Source organism: Lissotriton vulgaris, chromosome 1_1 (genome assembly GCF_964263255.1).
Source record: "Lissotriton vulgaris chromosome 1_1, aLisVul1.2, whole genome shotgun sequence".
NCBI classification, from domain to species: Eukaryota; Metazoa; Chordata; class Amphibia; order Caudata; family Salamandridae; genus Lissotriton; species Lissotriton vulgaris.
In genome coordinates this window covers 483,021,312-483,047,915 of record NC_141685.1, presented here as the reverse complement: position 1 = coordinate 483,047,915, position 26,604 = coordinate 483,021,312, and the positions used below count along the sequence as shown (strand labels likewise).

The 26,604-nt window shown below is 40.8% G+C and overlaps 1 protein-coding gene across 1 annotated transcript in view; it reads right to left on the bottom strand.

Annotated features, from left to right (window-relative positions):
• Positions 1 to 26,604, bottom strand: part of LRRC7 (leucine rich repeat containing 7) — a 1,701,172-nt gene that overhangs the window by 372,227 nt on the left and 1,302,341 nt on the right. The window contains exon 16 of the mRNA XM_086936257.1: positions 1,993 to 2,193. Coding sequence (XP_086792383.1) covers positions 1,993 to 2,193 — 201 coding nt within the window. The remainder of the gene's footprint in view (positions 1 to 1,992; positions 2,194 to 26,604) is intronic.

Sequence of the window (26,604 nt, the reverse complement as noted above, 5' to 3'; positions counted from 1 at the left end):
AACAATTGTTTGCAACCACAAATCCAGTCTCAAATAATGTATACTTTCCCTTGTGACTTCCAAATATAAGGGTATTTCACATTCATGCTCACTGCTAATTGAGATTCCTTCAGAAAAAAAGGAAGGTGAACTTGTTGCGAAGTCAATAAATCAGGCCATTTTTGTCCAAAATACTTCTTTCATTAACCTCTTTGAGGCTATTCACGGAACTGTTCCATCACGGCTCGCGGGTGAGTTGTGCTCATGACGGAACGGTTCCGTCACGGCCCGGCCGACGCGCCTGCGCGGCGCGTTTAATTAAGCGGGCGGGGCCGTGACGGAACCGTTCCGTCATGAGCACTGCTCACCCGCGAGCCGCGACGGAACTGTTCTGTCACCGGCGCAGCTCACCCGCGCGCCCCCCTGCGACCGTTAGCGCTGCGGTAGAATAGCCACTGCAGCGAAAGAGTTATGTTAGTCATAAAACTGGCACACAGCCAAAGCGTTTCATTCCCAGTTTCTAGAGGAAACTTCATCAAGGCGCACCAATGTCCAACTAAGAACATGATATAAATTGTATGGTGGAAAGATGTGAACCTCCATAAACGCAATCAACCTCAAATACGAAGTGGACATGTGTTGCAGGATCTCCAGCCCAAGAATACAGGGTCCCAAATATCCAAGATTAATTTATAATGCACCCGTGTCCATGGACCGCTTATTCTTCAAGGAACTTATTAGTTAATGGTTCTCAGTATGCGGCCTGAATCACTTTGAGTGCTTTTTTGTCTCTTCTATTTGTAGTATTACAGGTTTTGTTATGTCCCTTGTTCAGGGTGCTCTATTAAACCTGATCGTTTGTCTCCATTGCCTGTGATTTATTGTATCCTGAAAGTTATTTTGCATCATCGGTGTTCCTGCCGTGTGCATTATTCAATTTTTTCTGAACATTTGGTCTTTATCTGCATCCCCGGGCGGCGGGTGCCGGAAGCGATTGCACCATCTATAAATAGACTGTACATAGGGATTGGATGTGCTTGACCCTGGTCAGCCTTTTGTTCTTTTGCTGTGTAATTGAGATTCGTAATGGGTGTCAAAACATGTTTTTGACTCAAAAAGGGCTTAGATACATTGTTAAACTGTATTTTGCAGTCATACACCCTGTATTTTTCGAAGAGCAATTTTGCCATACACAGTCAGTGTGTCTCCTGATGGCACTTTGCCTTTGCATCTGCATCTATAATAAAGCCCGGTTCAAAGGCAAAGTGATTCTCTCATTTGCATGAGGCCACACCCCTTTAGGATAGGGCTCGCACTTAATGTGTGCCCTCACTATCTGTATTGCAGAAGGTGATACACAAGCATCTGTGGCCCTTTCTGTAATATGAAAGTGTCCCAGGGGTGCAAAAAGCAGTACATTTGCCTGTTGCATAGAGGGTGGTCAGATACATAACATCCCATATGGTATGTTATGGTCAGGTTGACTTTATCTACTTTGACATATCAATGTCTACTGCAATAACCTAATACCAAATAACACTACTTTTACCAATGATATTTCAAACCCTACCTCTGTATGTCTGCAATGATGCATCTTGGATGACAACCTGAGTGAAATATATCTACTGCTATGTTCAGTTTGTCTTCAAGGAACTGTGTTGTGGTAGATTCGTTGTAAACCACAAAAAAGTAATTTCAAGCGTTAATTTGTTTTCAACATGCTTAAATCCCTAATCCAACTAGTACATTATTTCATGGAAGATACATTATATAATTTTAAAACATTGGCTCTATCGCAGAGCTCATAACATATTCATAGCCATTGCATTTGTTTATTGGATGGCTATAAAGGAAAAAAGTAACATATCTATATGCCCTAGGAACAAAGTCTGCAATTTCAATGATAAATACATATGCATTCAACAATCCTTTACAGCTGCAGCGATGCAAACACAATTTCCTGACACATACTGCATTTTCATCCTTCAGTGAACCCCTGTTTAGAAAAATTACCTCAGGCTTTAGCTCCTTTGCTGATATAGGCCACTTGTGTTCATACTTTTCTTTCATATTTTGCTCAGCATTTGTTGGAACTATTGAATTCTCCACAGGGACCCCATGGCTTCCTTTGCCGACCATATTTTGTACTGATTTAACCATGTTCTTCAAATCTTCAGGGTATGGCGTTGGGTAGCGTTTAAGATTGATTTCAACCTGAAAGAATATATTTTCGTTTTAGTAAAATACTAACAAACAGCAAGAAAGAAATTATTTCAAATGTGGAACAATTTCAGTAAAGCGATAAGATCGTTTAAGATAAATACAGCCGTTTGCGTTAGTTACATTTACAGCCGTTTGCGTTAGTTACATTTTGCTTGTTGCCACTGAGTGGGGTTGTATGACAGAGGCATGCATCAATAAACCACGCATGCCTCTACTACGCAGCCCCAAAAATGAACATTTCTAAACAATGCATTCCTTTACAACGCATAAATTTACCATTCATGCCTTTACCATGCAATTGTGTGGTAAAGGCATGACTGGTAAAGGGATGTGTGGTAAAGATCACACCCCAAACCCACCGCCCTGAGCCATAAAAACGACCCCAACCCCCGAACCCTAAAAACGACCAGCCCCTAGCCCTAAACACTACCTCGATTACCCTAAGCCCTAAACACTATCCCATGCCCTGATCACTACCCGACCTCCCCGGAGCCCTAAAAACTACCCAACCCACCCAAGCCCTAAACACTACCCTGACCCGAGCCTTAAACACTACCGACTCCCGGAACCCTTAAAAACGATCCCAGCCCCTGACCCTAAACAATACCTCGATCCCTCAAGCCCTAAGCACTACCCCATCCTCCGAACCCTAATACTACTCTGACCGCCATTCCCTAAACACTATCTGACCCCCTGAGCCCTAAAAACGAACCCAACCCCCATCAGGCCTAAAAACTACCGTCAACTCCCCAAAACCCTGCCCCTGCCCCACTTACCTCACAGTGCCTCTCCTGATCCTTCCTGTTCCTGCAGTACAGACAACAACTGGTCCTCGACATAATTTTGCCAATAAGAATAATCATAACCTTCGATCAAGTTAATTGACTCCACATCCAGACTGAATCTGTAGTCTTAATGGCATAGAGGATACTAGCCCACACCCTCAGAAACATATTATTACAATAAGTGCCAAAGAACCAATGAAACCAAAGAAAGTCCAATTGGGACGATTAATTTAATATACCATATAGTAATGTTTGAAAATCAATGTATCTATGTACATGTATTTACACAAATCATAAAGCAAAATACACTTTAAAAAAGAGAGAACGTGCACAGAGAAAGATAAAGTAAGTGCTCAAGTGAATGATCAAGAAGATCAGAAAAAAGTGTGGTTGATTTATATACAAAAGAATAATGAGCCTGTCCTAGGTAATGCTTGTAAAAAATACTTCTTTTTTACTCGCTAAATGCTATGTACAATTCCTTAGTCCTTCAATTGCACCATTGGCAATGAAGAGAGAGGGTAGGGAGTGGGCAAGGGACAGGGATTAGTAGGTACAGGCTCCCAAAGGGGAATGTCGTCGACGTTTCGACCCAACCATGTAGTGGGTGGTTCAAGTCCTCAATAACGGGTCTTCATCAGGACGGAGTAATGGGGAAAAGTCTCTCTCAGAGTGCACGTCAATTAAAACCAATCATTGGGCACCCTTCCGTAGTGCCTTGTCAAGACAAAGTGCGTCCATTAATCCGCACCCACAATGTGAGAGTATCCAAAGTTATACTACAGCGTTGGTTCACCGCTGTTATTCAAAAATGTCTATCAAGCCAATCTGACTCCGATTGTTAATGCGTTCGTTAACCGGTAACCAACCTTAGGACACCACTGCTTCTTGGCTAAGGCCAGGATTTAAAGCAGTCCAAAAGGCTAATTCCAAATTGTGTTCCACTAAAATGTTTAATCATTCAGCACAGGAAAATATTGACAGGTATCACGCTACATACACAGAAATCAAAATGCGAACAAATGAATTTAATATATGTCATTGTTAAATATAGTCATTTGATAATGATGTGCTTGTGCATTGGCTAGTTTAGTGCGGAGAATTGGATTTTATACTTTAATACATTTATTTTACAAAAAAAGCATTGCATACCTGGGGCCCGATTCATAAAGGGATTATCAACTGGGGGTTCAGATGACGCTGTAGGTTTGAACCAGCTACACTACAAGTCGCCTATAATGCCCTCTTCCTCAACAAAAACATGACCTTTGACTCCTGGCCATGCTTCACTTCTCTGCAACTTTAAACACAGTCCACTATCCAGTATTGTAGAACATATATAGGTTTCACTGATGCAATCCTACAATGGTTCACATTCTCTCTCATCAACCAGAAGAAACTTGTTCCAATAGGAAATACCAGATCCCCGCTCTTCCTGTCACATACAGTGTCCCAGCCCTCCACTGTGTTACCCATCATTTTCAACGTTTATATGGAACACTTGGAAGCCATCCTCGCCGATAGCGACATTAATATCCAGCAGTGTGCCGATACGACCTAACTCTGTCTCAAAGTCTCCATAACCATTAACATACATTAACATAGCTCAGATCTGCCTCAAATGCACCCAAACCTGGATGTCAACAAACTACTTGATGCTAAACCGCACGAAGGTTGAATACCTCCTGTTAGGAAATATTGGCAAACATTTTTTGATTAAGTCAAGACTCTCCAGGTGCAACCTGTTGTGCTTCACACCTCTACTGAGACAACAGGCCAAATTCGTCAACTCAACCTGTCACTCAAGAAGCTCATTGCCAAGAAAAACTAATCAGCCTGGTTCTAACTTTCTCTCTTGAAAAAAGTACAATTTCTTCTCTCAATTAATATTCTTTAGACATCAAAATCGGCCTGTATGCCTATTTTGAAGTTAAAGTTACATCTTTTTAAATGTAAGGAAGTAACTCTATCCTATGGGTGAGGTCGAGCTTGCATCAGTGAAATACAAATGTAATAGATTTTCACTATCAGGAAAGCTTAAAGTTACATGTTCAACTTTTTAAATACACTGGAGCCTACCTTTGGGCTGATATAGATGCATAGACATAAAAGTTTGGGCCTGGCAAAATCAGTGCTGAAGGCCCACTAGTAGTACTTACTAGGAACTTACAAGTACATTTAATATACCAATTGGGTATAAGCCAATTCTACCATGTTTTAACGAGACAGCACAATTACTTTAGCAGTGGTTAGCAGTGGTAGAGTCCTAAAAGTCAGCGGAAAACAGGAAGATGAAAGCAAAAAATTGGGGATGACCCTGCAGAAATGGTCAAGTCCAACAAGGTGGATAAAAAGAACAGTGCAGAGCGGGAATATCGTCGTAAAAATATCGACTAACCTTAATATCGCCGCAGAAATATCTACAAGAAGAAATATCGATGTCAAAAATATAGTTTGACCAAATTATCGACAGACAGGTAAGTAATATTGTTAACATTAATATAGTTGTAATAAATATCGTTTACAAAAACATAGTTTACAAAAATATCGTTTTTTAAATAATTATAAGTAATTTAGTGTTTTTAATGAGTATTGGTTGTCAAAGTAGTATTTTTTGTAGTATTTTATTAGTTAATAACGTATTTTATGTTGAATTTAGTGTTAATAGTTCCGTAGCGGGTTGTGGGTTTATAGGGGAGTAGGGTGGGAAGTATTTTAAATATAATAAAATAATTGATTAATTAATGTGTTAATTGAATATAAATAGTGTAATAAATAATAGTTAATTAATTTCAATTAGATAATTGATTAAAAAATATGTAAATTAATTATGTTAATTGTTTAATTATTTTAGGTGTGTGTAGTGGAATTTTTAAGTGAAAATGTAGTGAATTAATTACATTTTAATTGAATAATTATTTAATTAATGATTAATTAAATAAAAATAAAGATTTGTTAATTTTTAAATGAGTAAATACATTTAGTATTTTTACCCCTACACTATCCAACACTTTCCCTACTGTTGCACCCTCTGGAGTGGGAATAGTAATTTTTACCCCTACGCTATCCAACGCTTTCCCTACTGTTGCACCCTCTGGAGTGGGAATAGTAATTTTTACCCCTACGCTATCCAACGCTTTCCCTAGTGTTGCACCCTCTGGAGTGGGAATAGTAATTTTTACCCCTACTCTATCCAACGCTTTCCCTACTGTTGCACCCTCTGGAGTGGGAATAGTAATTTTTACCCCTACGCTATCCAACGGTTTCCCTACTGTTGCACTCTCTGGAGTGGGAATAGTAATTTTTACCCCTATGCTATCCAACGCTTTCCCTACTGTTGCACCCTCTGGAGTGGGAATAGTAATTTTTACCCCTACGCTATCCAACGCTTTCCCTACTGTTGCACCCTCTGGAGTGGGAATAGTAATTTTTACCCCTACGCTATCCAACGCTTTCCCTACTGTTGCACCCTCTGGAGTGGGAATAGTAATTTTTACCCCTACGCTATCCAACGCTTTCCCTACTGTAGCACCCTTTGGAGTGGGAATAGCAATTTTTACCCCTACGCTATCCAACGCTTTCCCTACTGTTTCACCCTCTGGAGTGGGAATAGTAATTTTTACCCCTACGCTATCCAACGCTTTCCCTACTGTTGCACCCTCTGGAGTGGGAATAGTAATTTTTACCCCTACGCTATCCAACGCTTTCCCTACTGTTGCACCCTCTGGAGTGGGAATAGTAATTTTTACTCCTACGCTATCCAACGCTTTCCCTACTGTAGCACCCTCTGGAGTGGGAATAGTAATTTTTACCCCTACGCTATCCAACGCTTTCCCTACTGTAGCACCCTTTGGAGTGGGAATAGCAATTTTTACCCCTACTCTATCCAACGCTTTCCCTACTGTTTCACCCTCTGGAGTGGGAATAGTAATTTTTACCCCTACGCTATCCAACACTTTCCCTACTGTTGCACCCCCTGGAGTGGGAATAGTAATTTTTACCCCTACGCTATCCAGCGCTTTCCCTACTGTTGCACCCTCTGGAGTGGGAATAGTAATTTTTACCCCTTCGCTATCAAATGTTTTAACTAATAATATATTTTATATTTTAATTATATGTATGTATTATTGTTGTTATATAAAGTAATGTGTTAAATATATGTATATGTACACATTTATTAAGTTTATAATGAAAAAGTGTAGTTAATTTGTTTTAAATAGTCAAAAAATAAAAGTAATGTAATGTATTTTGTTAATAGTACTTATATTTATTTATTATTTAATGTAATTTTAATTAATTTCAAAAGTCGATATTTTTGACATCTATATTTATTACAACAATATTTTTGAGTAGATATTTATGTACTTACCTGTTTAGGTATAGGGTGTCGATATTTTTGTAAACAATATTTTTACAACTATATTTTTGTAAACTATATTTTTGTAATCGATATTTCAACACCCTACCAAAAAGAACATGGAAACTGTAGTCAAACCGAGAGGTAATGGTGTCCTTAACAGGCATGTACCTCCCTACTAATGCATCTTGTCTGGGTAGAATCAGTTATTTTAGATACATCAGCAGAACCCACCAGCGCTCCTAGTTATATTTTAGGAGAATTAGCATATCCCCTTGCTATGAATGCAATAATCTCCTTAAATGTGCCTTATACGCAGCCCACACCACTCCAAATAAAACCAAGCACAGGTTTTCATCAAATTTGTTTTTAGTTCTAACCCCAATCTATTCTTTAAAAGAATCTTCCAATAATAATGTACCATTTATCTTAAATCTGTCTGCTGCATGGAAATCTTAACATAAATGAGGCATGATCTGAAATATGGAAAGGGCTATGAGGGCTATTAGTATCTGATGGCTACTTCACAGACTATCAACCAGAAAGTAATCCATAATTTTCAACACGTCCTTCCACACCTTGGGGGTATTTATTATTGATCTACGGGTTGATCTATCTAATTTAACATCCAACAGGATATTAAAATCACCCCATAATATAAAATATCTTAGAATTAATTAGATGAGAGGCTAATGCAATAATAGGGCTCATCTCATCCTGATTTGTGGCTGTAGTAAGATGCACATATGTAAATCTCCCTCAACTGTTTCAGCTTAACAATTACCCATCTACCAAACAGATCTATGTCTGTTTGCAGCACCTCTAGATTAGGAGACCATCCTACTGATATGGCAAGCACTGACTGTCTCTGTGCTATTTTCTTAATCTATTCCTCCATCGAAGACCCCAATACTAACTCTCTAGGAGACATGTTACTAAACATGCTAAATTGCAGGAATTGATCAACAAAGCATTGGAATAGAGAACAGGGAATATCCATGCAGAGATTCAGGCAATGAAGCATGGTTGTTCTCGGATTGATAGTTAGAGATCGGGGGAGCGCAACAGGAGTATTGAGGTTGGGTTGGAGGCAAGAATTAAGAAGAGACTGGAGGTCAGCAGAGTTAGTTATTTTGAGTATGGGTAAAGGAGTGGAGCTTTATTGGCATGGAAAGCATGGGCAGATATAGTGAGGAAATGTCAAAGCATTAGAGTGCTGGAAACAAAGCAGTTAGTACCCGATTTGGGACAGATTCAGAGGATTTGTTTGAGCATTTTAGATCTATGTCTCAAGAAGATCTGTTGGTTAATCCATTGGCATGGGTAGTAAGCGCTATATAAATGCAATTACAATACAATGTAGAATATGGTTAGAGAACATTAGCATTACTCTCTTACAAAAGCTCAGACAGACAACTTAAATGACCCACAACAGAAGAGGAAATTAGGCAAGCTATGTGTAATATTAGAAGGTGGAAGGTTGCTGGCCCAAAAGGTATCACAGGGGAAATCTATAGAGTGTTCAAGTATCTTAATGCCAACACCAAGAGTTCTATTTAATACCATTTTGATTGAATGACAAATGATTTGTTCTTCCCGGAGTATAGCCACTATCACGCACATTTTGAAGCTGGGGAAAGATCCTAAGCAATGCAGGTTTTATAGGCTTTTTTCCATACTAAATTGTAACTCTAAAATATTTACCAGTATTTTAGGTAAGAGTTTGAGTGGGTTGATAGTGGTGTTGATCCATGAAGATCAAAAGTGTTTTATTTCAGGGAGACAAATGCAAGAATTGCCAACCCTATTGATTGGTACTGTAGACATCACAGAGGTATATAGAACACCCTAAGGTATCATCACTTTAGATGCAGCTAAACCTTTTGACTGGATCACCTGCCTTATCTGTTGGAGGGCCGTACCTGATTTGGGATTAAAACATAATTTGTTAGAACTATGAAAGCTTAATACAAATGCCCCATAGCTAGCCTGTTAACTAATGTGAGTCTCACTCAGATCGAGAGAGGGACTCAATACGGTTGCCCATTATCCTCCCTTCTCTTTAATTTGTATATTGAGCTGTTAGCTTAAATTCTAAGAGAGGAAAAAGATATTACTTCTTTTAAGCATGACCTGTTATGCAATAAGGTTGCGTTGTATGCAGACAACATACTAATGTATACAGGTGACATTGAACACTTGTTAGTTCAGATTAACCAGGTTACAAAGGAATATAGTAATATTTCCAATGTATCAGGTGAATGATGTAAATCAGAAATAATGACGTTGAACACAATGTATGTAGATACCAGGATAAAACAGGAAATCAGGTATTTGTGTATAAACATCACACACAGGGTAGAAGACATGCCAACAAGTAATGTGTGAAAAGTTAGAAAGGAAATTGATTGAGGCCTGCGAAGATGGGAAATTCACCCAGTAATGATTTATGGAAGAATTAATTTACAACAGATGTCAGTGATCCCTAAGATCACTTATATTTTTGACAATATCCCTTTGAGTTTCAGTAAATCTGATTTGGCTAAGCTCTAATCCAGAATTAACCGTTTTATCAGGAATTCAAAAGGAGTCAAATTGTTATGAACAAAACCTAGGAAGAACATTTTGAAAAGTAGATTGGGTTTGCCAAATGTTATACACTACTGTTAGCCATTCCAAATCAAAGCATTCAGATTATTATTTGGGTTTCCAGCAGAGTCTAATATGGGGTTCCTTTATCAGGAGATGTTGACAGGATTATGTAGAGAAAGGTTAGGCTCAAGACTTTGAGGTCAGCGGCATGTCTGTGGTATGCTGGTAGAAAGGTGATTACGGGCTGCTGTTTAAAATTTAAGTTTCCCCTGGTACTCCAGAGTTCCTGAGGCAGTACTTTTAAGAGTGTGGATAGTGCAATGGGGGCATTTATTTGAGGAAGGGGAACTCATATCCTGGGAGGATTTGTGTCAACAGACTAGTGGGAATCGTTTGCAGTTTGGGTAGCAACAATGAAGATCTTGGTGCATAAAGCAGAAATTGTCTCAAAAGGATGTCTCAGAGATAGAAGGTGCTTTACATAGTCAGCCCTGGGGAAGGAAGGAAGGAAGTGGCATTTTGGTATGCAGGCTTAGTGGAAAACGAGAAGAGGAAGGTTTCAGAACCTTATCACATCTAGTATTTGGACTTGCCAATGCCCAAGATAGGAAACCTATGGAAAGTATCTCTGAAACATCTGTGTAATACAGTTAAATCTGCATCATTAAGGAGGAATCACTTTTTGACCATCTACAGAATCTACTGGTCACTGAAAAAACTGTCCAAGCTCTGCAACCAGGGTGAAGGTAGATGTAAGAAGAGCTTGGAAATTGAGGCCGACGATCTTCACTTTTGTGAGCTGCCACTCTCTGCAAGCATACTGGAGCAATATAGATATGTCGACTAATGGAATTTTTTTGACAAAACATAGAGGTAAGCCTTGCACCTGATTATTTTTAATGATGTGGATCAATGCCTCTTATTCTATATGATTCTTTTCGCAAGAACTTTTATTTGTAAATACCGAACTGAACCTATTGTCCTATCCCTGAGGGAATGCATATTCAGAGTAGTATTTTACTCGAACACTGATAAGAAAACTGAGGGACCCTCATGAGGGGTGAGGAACTTTGGGAACATTTTGATGCTTGGATGAGAAATGAAGTCTAATGATTATACCATAACTGGCTCCAAAGACCTCCCCTGTCTCCAGTTAGGGATACGGAGACGACAGGAGAACCTCGCTCCTGGGGGTAGACACAGGATGGTTTCGGACAACAGTGAGAGGATACAGTTCCTCTATGCCCTTGAGGTTGGAGCAGATATGCTCTGGTGAACGAGGACAGAAATAAAATAAAAAAAGAGTTATAAGGTATGTGTTCAGTGGCTCCCTCTCAATCGAATATTAAATGGGCCTTTCAAATTGAAAGTTATTGTGTTATATTCTGTATCAAGGTCAACTGATTTACAAGAGCAAAAGGCTAAAAGCAGCCATCTAACTCCCTCTCTGCTCCCAGACCAGTTATCAAGAACTCTTAGCGCCATGATGATCCTTCCGGAGCGAACGCCGCGCTTTACAAATACCCCTACAAATACAAATACAAATACCTCTAGAAACAAAAACACACATTTAATTGCTGGTAAGAAAACATTAAAAGTACCCACCTACATACATAAATTAGTCAACAAATAAATTAATGTGTGTTTGTTATTGTAGCGTTTGAAAATAGCATTCTGAGAGATCCCTATAGAAGCCTTTAATGCCTACTGCAGTGTTTCCTTGCAAAGACGATACAATTAATGCTGCATTCCACTCCAGGAGAACTGTTACTGTAGCAACTGCAGTACTTTCCTTGCTATTTAAATACCAGCGTGTCAGATTTGGGAACACAGGCAAGCATAATTATTGTTGTGACCATTTCCAATTGTGTACTTGACAATATATGTTTGGCTACGCTGCCTGTGTACAACATGAAAGAATTTGGAATAATAACGCATGTTTTTTTTTCCATTAACAATGTCTACTTTTTAGCTCTGGCAAACAGAATGTATAATTAATATGCATTTATATAAGATGTCTCAGAACTGTAAACCAATCCAAATCTGTATTTATGTACATCTGGACAGAAATGTGTAGCATTATATGTGCTAATTGTTGGCACATGTCTCCATATGTGATATGAAATGACATGTCTTTTGAAAACCCATGCACTCAAATAGGGAGAGAGAGGAAATAATACTTTGAGTGTCAGGATACACCCTCCCTAGCATAAATAGTAAACTAAAGTACCTGACACTAGAACGAGGTATAAATATACAACATAACAACATAAAAACTAAGGCAAGGGTACTTAGAAGGTTGTGAATCTCCTTAGAGTTTCCCCTGAAAAAACAAAGGCCTTGGGCCATCAAGGTGGCATGCTCGGCCTGTTGTCACGGTGATAGCCTGAAGGTCTGCCTCCTCCTTGAGCACTTTAAGGAAGTGTTGGAGTATACCTCCCTGTTGATAATGTAAACAGGCACTTAAAAAATAAAAGTATATTAGGGACGGCTGGGTTTTACAGTGTTTAGTGATGCCTCTTTGTCGCATCAATAAAAACAATGCACTTCAGAATCTGATTGATATAGATCCTTAGTGGCATGTCAACATGTTTCTGCCCCTTGGTGTTGTGGCCTGTACCTGATTCAAGACCTAGTTCTCTCCACCTGAATCAAGGCAACGCTCTGCCCAACGGCATCCCAGACACCACCCTCAGGCCCCTAAAAGTCATCCTTTGTGCAGCAGCACAGCTCATCAAGAGTATATCCAACCATATCATGCTTGCATTAATTATCTACACTGGTTCCACCTGTTAGCCCACATCAACTTGAGGAAACGCTGCCAAGAGTCAAGCCCAACACCCCTATCATCCTACCTAACAAGCTAACAGTATTTGGAGGTCAATGCCAGACAAGAAGCTCTGATATCACCAGATTTGAGACTAAACACTATGGGAAGGAGAAAACAAGTAAACATGCCTACTCAGCATATGCAACCAGGAGTTGGAACAACATCCCCTCCTACATTATAATTAGGGCTCCCGGTTTTAGGATATATTTTTTTTGTAACAATTTCATTGGAATTAATCCATACTTATTTTTGGGCCATTTTATTGGGATTTATTCCTCTTTATTTTGTGTTTTGAGAACAAATGGAGCCGTAAAATTGTATATTTCCACATTTATTTAACTGCTAAACATGAGCCCATACCTTGATGCCTGTGGAGTTTTAGCAAATGAAGCAACCAAATATTGCAAACCACTACACCTTCAGGTAAATACAGCATTATGCTACAAACACATCTTAACATTGCCTGTATTTAGGGAAATCTCAACCTTTTTTTATCTTCCAATGCTGTCTATCTGCTTAGCTGTTGTCCTGGAATTCATGAAAGACTGCATGGGGAGTCACTCACATGAAGCGCAATTGTCAGTATTTTTCCGCAATTAAAAATAAATACAGACAGGACACGTTTTGATTTCTTTCTGTATTTATCTGAAAAATCAGTAAAATGGAAAACTGGGAGCCTTAAATATAATATCACCAATCCTCCGACAATTCATGAAGAAACCAAAAATTGACCTCTTCAAAGAACCCTACCTTGTCCCTCTTACCTCCCCACCACCCCGCATGTATCCCCACATGTGGCCTGTTGCTGGTCAGCTAGGTTCATGCTTGAGCAATACTAAAACATACGTACACAAATGACATTAAATCTTGTCCCACCTCCATTTATGGTGACGAGCTACACACATCCATGTCATCTTGCAGCAGTGAAAAGGCAAATCATTAGGTACGCTGTAACTGCTTTTGACAGATACAACAAAATCGGCTCTGTAAACGGAAGGATACTCTGGGGTCATCTACTGATGCCAGGCACTGTGTGCCATGCAATGAACAAGCACAAGGGGCTTGATACATTGAACACAATAATGTATTCTACTAGACTTTTGTGTTAAAGGGGTCCCAAGCTGAAGAAGATTGAAGGATGACTTTTAACACTGAACCAAACCAATACCATCCAAATAATGAGCATCACAACAATACTAATGGAGCCTTTCGGCCAACCTCGCTTTTGAAAATGAGCACTTCCTTACATTGGGAACCACTACTTCATCTGTTAGGGTGCACAAGTGGCTCGCTAAACAAGGAGGTAAAGAAAGAAAGTAATTTGTGCCCAGTCAGAAATACCAAGGGACAAACAGAAAACTGTTTCCCACAACTCTTTTATTGTCACCACTAGACTTCCATTCAGCGATAGGAGATGCTCTACTAAGCTCGACCACCAACATTTGCCATTTATGTTTATAGTAACATTGGAACAACAGCCAAAAATAAAGGGACAGGAACAAAGGTAGGGATTGGAGAGAATGACAGAGCAACCTGAACGACACACACGTATCACAAGAACCACGGGTGTTTGTGTGCCCCTCTGACAATTTTGTCAGTTTTGGGCCACTAATCTTACACCATTTCACTAATAACTCTGTGATTGCTTTCTTCAGAAAATGAGTCCGTTCTTTCTAACTTGAGATAAGAAAGAGGGTCATGTTCACTTCCTTTTTTCCTGGTGCAGTGTAGGCATTGGATAGCAAAAAAACAGGAGAGAGTTTTCCCGAGGGGACCCAGAAAGGATTGGCAAATAGTAACAACACATGAGGGGGGTTTCCTTTCTGTGGTTATATCAAAATTATTAAGCAGTAGATCAAACCAATAGATCAAAACACCTGTTATGAGACAGTGTAGGCATTGGATGCCATTTTCCTGCCCAGGCACTTCAGGGTCAAGGTGAGCAGCATTAAATTGCACTTGGCTAGGAGCCTCATGACCTGCACTAACACTGTGTTGGCAGAGAGAACATGAATCCTTCCAATATTAAGCAGACCCCATCAGGCACAACAACGTAACCACTGTAAACATCTCAGTTACAGGTAAACACTCTTTCAGATGTCTCCGGTTGGCTCAAGGTTAGCTGCGAATGTGCTGATTTGTAGCCATTTAGCATTGTTGTTGAAATCTTTTGTAAAAGTGTTCCACATTGACATTGCTTCTTCCCTGCTGGTGACAGAGATGTGAAGTGATGCTGAAATATGAATGGACAGGTTATCCGAGGAGTTTGTGCAACATAAAAGTTCCACTTGTTGTGAGCAATATCTAGATGTCATCCTAAAACCCCATGACCGAGCTTTGTTTTTCGCATTCAGGGTTGGCTCGCTTTCTACTCGCGATATGACAGCCCGTTGGAAGCCCCCTCACCAGACACCAGGCACCTGCCCGAATTGCGAGGCAAATCCAGAATCAATAGCTCATATCATGTTCGTATGCCCAGCCTACAGAGCACCAAGGGAACGTTAGCTCAAACCACTCTGCAGGGAGCTGGGTACACGCAGTCACCTTGCAGCATTACGCATATTAAGATCTGATGCGCGACCACTGTATGCATGTTGTTTGGCCAAATTCCTGAGCTGGGCATGGAACATTAGAACAAGATCACTGAAAGCCATTCTATAATTATTGATGCTGCTTTGAGTTATCTATACTCTAGAAACTGTACCCTTTTCTCCTCCATACTCTATACGTCACTTGCACTTTAGTAATTGTACCCATTTTCTATTGTATATAGTAGAATTGAGTTTTTAACGCCGTTCTAAATCATTTTTATTACATGGATTATGGTGAATTTTCCTTATTCGGTCATTAAGAGTGTATCTACTGTATGAGAAAATGTTTTGGTGCTCTTAATTATATTAAATATATAGCTTCTTTTTAACTCTGTATACTGAAAGCTTTCAAGATATGTTTTTATCGAAATAAAGCTAATATGACTGACTGAATGGACAGGTATCCAAAGAAATAGAGCTAGACACATGTCTGCTAATTGTGATGGAATTTAAATGTGCTCTAAAGCACGGAATATCTTCTTTGGGGTGAATACATCTTCCCATTGTTTCATGGCAAGGCATCACCTTGTCCAGGTGGAGCCAGGACATTCCTTTGTGGATCTGAGTAAGACATCTATGGAACTCTTCATGTGCACGAGCCTTTGCTTAGTCTGTCACTGCGACATCACCAGCAGTGGCCTTAATGAACACTGCTCAAGTTTCTGGCACTTTTTGGTTAGATAGGAAGACGTCATTCTGGTACATTAGTAGCAGTGGAAGGGTGGTCACTTGCCTTATCTCCCAATCAAAGAAGGCACTGGACCTGTAAAAAGACTTAAGAAACCAAGTATGCTGTAGAAGAGCAAAGGTTCACAAAACAAAAAGAGTCTATGACTAAGCCCAGGAGGACATTGCTATCCAGGTGTGTGATACATTGGGTTGTTGTTTGACTGTAGTGTGAACCCTGGTAAAGCAGCAACCACAATCCTTTTCAGGGTGAGGCACAAGATAACCATTAATTAACCTGTGCTCAAACCTCTGGTAGCTTGGCACAGAGCAGTCAGGCTTATTTAGAGACAATGTGTAAAGTAGTTGTGCAACACTGCAAACAGTAATACAATAAAAACACCACAAGAAAACCAGATTAGACACATAGAAATTTTTTTAATGAACAAAACAGCAAACATTCAATCAGTAGAACTGCAGATAAGTAATTTTAAATATTACAGTAAAAATAGCAGCCAAAAGCACAAATCAGTAATAGTGGATATCTGGTTACACTGGACCGGGACAAAGTGACAAGTTTTGCCCAACCACGATGGAGCGTGAGTCAGCTACAAGAAACCAGTTAGGCCAGCTAAACAAAGTATCTTAAGCCTGGCTTGTGGAGTGTTGCGAGGGCCCATGCTGAGGATGTGTTGCACAGCTGAAACAATGAGCCAGTTCCGAGATGCAGCAGGGTGTGGGGAGTGCAGGGTCAAGTTTGGCATGTGCCAACTCGTGTGATTAAATGCTGCGCGATGATGTGCGCAGATTTATTGTGTCTAGTGGAGAAGTGCCACTTCTAGAAGTTGGCATGTCTGTGCAGTAAATGTGAATTGACTGTCTGGCTTGTGATTGGCTGGAGATGGATGGTGTGCCTGGCTCCAGGAGTCAGCATGGGTCTGCCCCGGTGGTGAATGTAGAGATCTGCATGTTGATGGCAGGGAGGAGTGTACCTGGGACCTGAATAGGGCTGTGCCTTCCCTAAACAATGCTGGCTCCACCCCCTGTGGTGTGTCTGATGTCCCTGACCCATCCTGTGAATAGGCAGAGGGGCTGAGCAAAGCAAAGTGCTCAGGAACCAGTTGCATCTGGTTCACCACTTGCCTGCACCTTTGGAGACAAAGGATTTCAGTGTATAAAAAGGGGCTGTGACCCCATGAAAAAGACTCTTGTTCTTTGACTGGAATCTACCAGGGGCCCGCTGCTGCTGGGGCCCAGGGGAAGGCTTGCCTTCCTGGGCCCTGCCCAGCCCCTGGATGCCCTGGAGGACTTCTTTGGGACCCTTTGCTTAAAGCTGATTTTGTCTAGGCTTTGTTACAGTCTCCCTGCACTCTATTTGTAGACTGAGCGCTTTATTCTACTGTAATTTGACTTCCCTAGAAAAGGGAGAGCCTGGGGGCTGAGCAGTGCGGTGCTGCAGCCCTTCCTGAGTTAATCCCCCTCGTAGGGGTTCCCCCCCTCCTTGTGGCCTTGTGGCGGGTACCTACCCCGCTTTTGGTTATATTTACAAGCAGGTGCGCACCCTGCATTGTGGCTGTGTTATTTGCATTTAAATTTCGGGTGCCCAATCTGCGACGCCATTTTTCTTTGGGGGTACCGCCCCGCGTCATGGCCACATGCTATTTATTGTTCATTTCGGGTGCCCACCCAGATTATGGCCGCTATTTGATTTAAAACCACGACGGGTGCCCACCCCGCATTTGGTGTTCGATTTTGCTCTCCCCCGCAGAGATTGCTGCTGCAGTCCCGCCGCGGCCGCCCCAGAAGTCAGGCAACCTTGTCTGTGATGGGGGCGGGGCCGCGGCAGGAATGGAAGCAGGAAGCGGCCACCTAGAACCTCTCGGGCTCCACACCCTGAGTCCCGGCCCGAGATGGGGGACCGGGTGAAGCGGGCGCATTGTAAAGGCGAGGTTCTCGTGTGGAGAGAGCCCCGTGAAGCGCCACCACTGCCGGTGTCCTGCGGAGGGAGGCCGCTAGGCACATCACCTGTGCCTGCTCCCCCCGGCCGCATGATGAGGAGAGCCGCTGCCCGAAGGAGCCCTCGCCAGAGGATAGCAGCCCGGTGAGTGAGAAGTGCTGGGGGGCTCCGTAGGGGCTAATGGTGGTGCCTGATAAAGGCACAGTGACCGGGTTGCATAGGGCGGCCCCGGATGGCAGTGGGCCGCCCCAACAAGGCAAAGGGCCCATGTTCTTTTCCCTCAGTCTGGCCCTATTGCTTCTAAAGCCTAGATGGCTCCAACGTTTCTGCTTATTATTGGAGGAGCCAGTGTGTTGTGTTCCTGAGCCCATGCGTGGCTCCAACGATGGGGGTATCTTTATTTCAGGAGCCAGATGACTCAACATATTGCTCAGTGTTGCCCGAGCCGGGATGGCTCCACCAAAGGCCGTCTTCCGCTTCAGGGTGCCCCCAAGAGGCCCGTGTTTTCCCCCGCAGTTCATTAGGGGACACCTAGTTTTTTTCAGAGCCTCAGTGGCTCCACCAAGGGCAGCTACAGTGTTTTGGGGGACATCTTTATTTACAGAGCCCCGTGTGGCTGCAGCCTGCGCATATTTGTTTTGAAGAGCCAGATGGCTCCAGGGGGCATAGTCAGTTGTTCCTACGGGCTAGTGAGAGGCAATGCCCCCTTTGCCTTGGCTGATATACAGCTGCCCAGCAAGTAGTGGGCAGCTGCCCTGTTTAGGCGCAGTTCCAGTGAGAGTCCCTGAGAGGGACAGAAGTGGCACAGAGGTGCCAGGCCTTCCACAGCTGCGCAGCACTTAGTGCCAGCTTCAGCGTTTAGGCCCTGTTCTTGTTCTCAGCTGCCCAGCAAGTAGTGGGCAGCTGCAACGTTTAGGTTTGCGCAGATTGCGCACCCCTGACTGATGCTGCATTGGCAGCGCATCCTGACTTTCTGGACACAGGGCTTTTGATCTTCTTCTTGGATGGCCAGTTGGCCAGGGGGGCTGGTATATGGATAGGGCGCAAGACCCTAATGTGATTGATGTGCTCTAAATATGGTGCTAGGAAATGTAATACATTTAGTATTTTTTACGCACCCTGTGTTTGATACCTCTAGAGATGGTTTTACCTATGGAGGTTTGTGTTAGTGAGATTGTACTTCACTGTGATTTACGGCCTTAATGTGAGTTCTACTTAGGAGGTTATGTGACCCAGAATCAGACTGTAGGCACCAAATGGCTAGGACAAGAAAATGCCAACTTTCTAAAAGTGGCATGTTCAGAATTGTAATTAACAATCCCACTTTACCATTACAGAGGGCTTTTAATTGCCATTTTTAAGACACCAAACTCGATCCGTCTACCTGGTCCAAATTGAAAGTTACTGCTTATTAAATTTAATGACGTAACTCTATCCTATGGGAGAGGTAGGGTTTGCATCAGAAAAAAATACAAATGTAAGATTGTGACTACCAGGACACATAAAAAGCTTATAAGTATATGTTCAACTTTCTAAATACAGTGCACCCTGGCTGCTGAGCTGCCCAGGGCCTATCCCAGGGTGAATTATATGTATAAACAGAGACATTTGAGCCTGGCACAATCAGTGCTGCAAGCCCACTAGAAGGATTTAGTTTACAGGCCCATGCCACATGTAGTATCACTTTACTAGGAACTTGATAGTAAATTAAAAATACCAATTGGGTATACGCCAATTCTACAATGTTTAAGGAGAGAGCACTAGCATTTTAGCAGTGGTTAGCAGTGGTAGAGTATGTGGAGTCCCAAGGGGTTCAGAAAACAGAACAAGAAAGCAACAAATTGGGAATTACCCTGCAGAAATGGTCAAGTCAAACAAGGTGGATAAACAGAACATGGAAACCACATCCAAGCCGCGAGGAAATGGTTTCCTCAACAGGTGTATCCTCTTTGCTAATGCTTCTTTTCTGGGTAGCATAAGTTATTTTAGATACGTCCAGCAGAACTCACCGCCACTCTCAGTTATATTGTATGAGATTTCGCATATGCCCTTGCTATGGATGCAATATTCACTCCTAAATATGCTTTATGTGCATCCCACACCACTCCAAATAAAACCGAGAACAGGTTTAAATCAAAATACTTTTAGTTCTAACACCAATCCGTTCTTTAAAAGATTCTTACAATAATAACTTATGATTCATCTTAAACAATGTTTTTGCATAGAAGTCTCAACCTGACTGAGGCATGATCTGAAATATGGAAAGGGCTATGAGTGACTATTATCTGGTGGCTACTAACAGAACATCAGCCAGAAAGTAATCTAGTCATACGAAGTGCCCATTTGTCTTAGCATACAAAGTATAACCTCTCTTTTTTCCCATATTCTCATCATGTTCAACACGTCCTTCCTCACCTTGGGAGTATGTATTGTTGACCTTGGGATTGATCTATCTAATTAAACATCTAACAGGATATTAAAACCACCATCTAAAAAATAAAATACTTTTATATTTAATTAGATGAGAGGCTAATGCAATAATAGGGCTTGTCTCAACCTGATTATGGCTGTAGTAAGATGCACATATGTAACTCTCCCTCAACTGTTTCAGCTTAACAATTACCCCTCTACCAAACTGATCTATGTCTCTTTGCAGCACTTGTAGATCAGGAGATCATCCTACTAATATGGCAAGCACCGACTGTATCTGTGTTAACTATTTGTTGAATCTATTAATCATTTGAACACACCAATATTAACTCAGTAGGAGATATGTTACGAGTAAGGCTCCCAGTTTTCTGTTTAAACTGATTTTTACATATCAATACAGACAAAAAAATATTTTTCTTCCATCTGTACTTATAAATAGAAACGGAATGATACGACCAAATTGGATTGTCAGATTCCGAGAATTGTTTGTCAATCTGTGCTCCAGCCCAGGGTTGCCTCGCCACTCCCCTCTTTGTATGCTTGCCCACATTAACACCTGCTGGACCATTAATCTTTGATGGGTGCTGGAAATTTCTTCCTAGGAGGGTCTTGCATTGACCTCTGACCTGCCCACCATAGCACTGCTGACGTGCCTGTGTCATCCTTTTAGCCAACCACGTTTAGATCCACGCGTCACAGCGTGAGTTTGTCTACACTTCTATAGCAATGCCCATACCTTTTTGCCCTTTTTTCTGGGCCTCATCCCCCTACTTCCTCCTTTTTGTCTTTATTATGACCACCATCGGCTCACCCTGCTTGAGGAAATGTGTTTGCTTGACGCCACTTGCTTTCAGCCCTCAGGCTTGCCGCCTAGCCAGCAAGCAGCTGTTCCTTCAACATCTCAGGGGCTCCGGCTATCTAGTGAGCGCTGCACCAGGATCCAAGTCAGCTTTAGATCACAGGTAGTGAAAGGGTGGGGATGGGCTTGTATTTCACTCTTTGCACCACTACGCGGTTAAACTTTGAGGAGGCAGGGGATGCTGTTAATAGCGGGAGTACTTGGTGCTAATGTAACACCGTCAGAAATGAGTGAGACCCAAAAAGGTCAGAAAGACCAGTGGCATAAACACATTATGGAAATTAAGTTGCCTTAGCTTTTGGATACTTTCAGGCTTAAATTGAACCTTTCCTAAGTGACTTGGTGCGGCATTAAGAAACAAAACATTCCTGAGAGACAGAGACAGACGGGGCATATCTGTAAGTCCTTTTTCAAGTTAATTCATTTTTTTCTCCACTGTGCCAGGAAGAACTGTGGCTGCAGCTACTGTGTGGGATTACAGCATTAAAGTAAATTGTTTATTTTTACTAGGCCTTTAATTTATTTCTGAAAAAAGAGCTCCCTGCTTCAGAGGAGGTTGTTTGTTCTCTCAGCTGCTGTGGATAGTCAGTGCCCACCACAGAGCATGCCGCAGGGAGGAGCATGGAACTGACAATAGGGAGAACAAGGCATCCAATATCTGTAATTTATCACAAAAGTAGACAGCTATTTCATGCCGTCTTTTGCCAGGTCACTGAAAGTGCACAGATGCACTCATCTAACTTCTAAATGTGTTAAATGTGTTTACATCCAATAATCATGGCTAGTGACAGTGTTTTCAATATTGTAACACAGCAGCAGCTCACTAATATTACTGCAATTAATCTCTCTGACAAAACTCCCATTTCTCATATGTGATGTCCTGTTTTGATCTAACAGAAAAGTTTTTTTGTTGATGTTGCATGAAACATATTCAACGTTTGTCTTCCAAATGTCTGTAATAGACTTTCACATACTGTATTGTGTTTACTTAATTTGGGGCATATGTAGATATAGCTAAACCTATAACATCTGTGTGCAGTCTATTTAAATAAATGAGGGAAAATACTTGTTGCAGCGTCTTTTTTTGCTTGCGACAAAAATAAATGCGGATATATACAGATAAAATGACATAAAAATAAATATAGCTCAATACAGACAGAAATGAAAAAAAAAAATAATAACATAAAACCGGGAGCCCTCCTTACGAGACATGCTACATTGCAGGCATTGATAAATAAAGCATTTGAAGAGAAAATAGAGAATACTGAGCCAGAGATTCGGGCAATGATGCAGGGCTGTTCTAAGATGGATATTTTTAAAAAGCTAATTAGAGATCTGGAGGGAGCGCAACCAGAGTATTGAGGTCGGGTTGGAGGCAAGAATTAAGAAGCGATGGGAGGTAAGCAGGATTAGGCAATTTGAGTATGGGGAAAGGAGTAGAGCTTTATTGCCATGGAAAGAATGGACAGATATAGTGAGGAACCATGCCAAAGCATTATAGTGCCCGTAAACGAAGCAGATAGTGTTCGATTTGGGCCCGATTGAGAGTATTTTTTAGGAGTATTTTAGATCTGTGTCTGAAGAAGACCTGTCAGTTAATCCTTCGGCATGTAGAATATGGTTTGAAAACATTAGCATTACTACTTTTACGAAGGCTCAGTTAGACAATTTAAATGCACGCACAACAGAAGAGAAAATTAGGCAAGCTAAGTGTAATATTAGAAGGCAGAAGGCTGCTGGCACCGAAGGTATTCCAGGGGAAATTTATAAACAGTGCTCAGGTATTTTAATGGTAATACTAAAAGTTCTATTTAATGCCATTTTGATTGAGGACAAATTATTCGCTCTTCCTGTATGGCCATTAAGACTCACATTTTGAAACTGTGGAAAGATCCTATGCAGTGAAGTTCTATAAGCTTATTTCCATACTAAATTGTGATTGTAAAATATTTACCAGTATTTTAGCTAAGAGTTTTAGTGGGTTAATGGGGGTATTGATCCATGAAGACCAAAACGGTTTTATTTCAGGACGAACTGCTGCTTCGATTGATTGTTACTGTAGACATAGCAGAGGTATATAGAAAACTCATAGCTATTGATGGAGCGCGTTGAAAAAAGAACATTTTGTACACCCCTCGTGAAGTCATTTCCTCCTAACTGTAATCTTTATTAATTGAATAGTGTGCAAAATACTAACCAATATAGTATAGCATGCACACACATATACACGTGGGAATACTAATCTACTTGTATGGCGAAAATATAATTAACTAATAAATGTTGTTGTCGTGATGTGAATTAATGTAAAGCTTCAAAAATAAACAAAAACGGCATAAATGTGCTTTCTGTGCATGTATTTGTGGCAGAAACCGGAGGATAAGTGAGTATAAATTGCATCTATGTGGCCTGTTTGCTAGGTACTAACTAACAGGGAAACCTTAATATGAGGGGAGGTAAACAGAAGGGCTATAGTTCTATATTTAACATTATTTTGTGGTTGTTTCTATGATTGTTCCCATTATGGCCCGTGAGGCCTAGTGAAAATGTGGCTGCTCTATTAACTGCGAATAGATGATGAACTGAGCATGCGCAACCCATGTCCGAGTTTGTGCATGGACAAAGACAGTTCAAGGCCAGTATGCCCATGTAAGTCCTTATGACTGCCAAGAGGATGGACGTTTGAGTTACTGAACGTGAGAAAAGTACATGAAGTTGCAAGTGGAGGATGTGACTAGGCTAAAGACTTTCTTAAACAAAGGACCTTTTAAAATTTAGCTGACATAACGGAATTGAATGTTAAAATGATGAGGTGATGTCGGACTGCTGATTTTTCTGAGATGTAAGATTCCTTGAATGAATGTTTTATTTCTTTGAGTGAGACTGAGCTTTAGATGGGGTTATTAGTTAGGGAAGTTAGTAGAAAATCAATTTTGGGAACTATCTGACTTTTGCTAAAACTTGTATTATGAAATCTAAATAATAATGTCTATTTCTGAATCTTTTAAATAAATGAAAATGACTATTTGAAATAAAATTTTCCTTTTAAAGTTACTTTGAATAAAGAAATAATTAAAGCGAAAAAAATGTCAGACATGCTGAACTTTGCTTTAAATAAAAATGTGATAAATGGAGAATTAAGCTGGTCTTGTATTTTCCTACGCCCAATTTGTTACTAGCAGATTCGTCGACCGTAAATGGTTGGTGTGTCTGAATAAAATGTCTTGTTAATGAATCATGGTAAAATTCATTTAAACTGCAAGTGTAAATAGTATAAATATTTTAGTTCTGATTTAGACACTCCGACATGATACAGCAGCTCTCCTTTGAACTTCACTGATCCACGAAGTAGGATTAAAGTGTATGGTGCTTAACTCACAGTGTTATGGCCCCCACTTATGAGTAGATGTATGACTTGATATTTCAGGGAAAGGTGATATGGTTTTCGAAATTATTTCTGGAGTAGCGCTGCATCAGTAATATAACTTGGTAGCAGAGCATTGGTTGCTGTAAAATTAGCTAGGATTATGTACAAAGTGATATATAGGGTTTATGTACAGAATTATGACTAACATCTATTGAGTTTTTATTACGTTATATGTAGTCCTGAAAAGGCTTCCGAGGATTGTCAGAAGCTGGTTACTCTGTCTACAGAGAGAGGAAGTGTGGCAAGTGAAGTTGCACATCACATAGTCTGTTTCAAAGGATAGTATTGTTGTATACTACGGTGGTATTTGCACATATCACAAGTGGTGTCGTCGCACATCACAGGTTTAGGGACTTTAGGTGTGAAAGGATAAACCTATAGCGAAGGGCAGTCTATGAAATTTTAGCTTTCAAGTATAGGGATCATTGCGTATTCTGTTTTAAAACTTATCGCTGGGAGAGTAGTAGGACTTAACCCGAGCTTGAAAGAAGGGTAAAGTAGGTGTGCTACTTTATTAACGATCGAGAAATTCTGTGGTAGTGTAGAGGTAAGCGCTGCCTACTTGAAATACAGAATTATTGTATGAATGAATAGGGATTTTCCGTGGGAATGTGTGTAAATGAAATAGCAATATGCTTTCTTGTGAAACTCTGGATTAGACTCTAAGGAGCATAGAGGTCTCTGTATGTGTCTTATTCCTAGAGAAACGAGTTCGTTATTGTTTGACAGAAGGGTAAAGTAGAGTTTTGTGCTACTTTATCGGCAAGTCTAAAATTCTGTAGTAGTTGTACAGGATACTTGAATGATTGAAAATCTATCACTTTGTTTGAGCGAAACAGACGAATGGAATTGTTTTGTGTAAGTTACTAACTGATTCAGTTGTATATCTTGTAAATACGGCTTCTCAATAAAACCTTGTAAAGGAGGGGTCAGTCAGCGCTGCAAAAGCCGGAGCGCTGGTGAAGTCAAAAGTGTCACGCTGGGATTGGTTTTCGTGACCAAAACAGAGTAAGGGCTGATTGGTGCATCACGAAAAGCAGCGAAGCTATTGGTTAAGCACTAAGGAGACGTATCTTGTTCTAATTGGTACAGTAGTGTAAACCGCGTTGTGATAGGTTGGTGTTACGGAACAGCAACAGAGAAGTACGCGATCTTTTGAGATACAGGGAATTTACAGAAAAATGGATTACTATTATGAAGAGGAAAAGAAGAAACCTTCATGGTTTAAGAAATTGAAAAACGTGTTTGTGAAGGATAAGGCGATAGTAACGAGAGAGGGAAAATTACTTCCTCAGCCGAAAACGCCTGCTTCCTATATCTTGTCGAAATATGGTTACCATACATGTGTTTGGTTAGAGAATTGGGCAAGGTATACCAGAAATGATGGTGCGTTAGCTTTTCCAGAGGTTGGATATTTTAATGTGGCAGTTTTACGAAATTTGAGAGAAAGAATGATGAAGCTTGAGCCAAGACCTAGACCGACTCAATTTGAAGCTCTAGTTGAATGGGAACATGAGATGAATGAAACGGAACAAGAAAGGTCAGAACGGCATATCAGAACAAGAGGAAGAATGCGTGGATTATGGGGAGAGACACATGAGAGTAGAATGCGCAGATGGAGAAATTCAGACATGTGTGACGGCATGTATCCAGTTAGACTAGTGGATGAATATGAAGGGCGGAAATGTACAGAGACGAAGAAAAATGTGGAAACAGGTTATGGTGATAGTGAATCAGAGGATGCTGTACTGGAAGAGATATTAAATAGGAGACCGCCACCATATCAGCCAGGTTCTTTACGGACTACACCTAATTCTCCATCAGTAGAAGATAGAATTAATGAAACCCCAAGGCAATTTTCAAATCTTAGAGATGTACCAGAAAGAGTAGAAGTGAGATACAACCCAAATA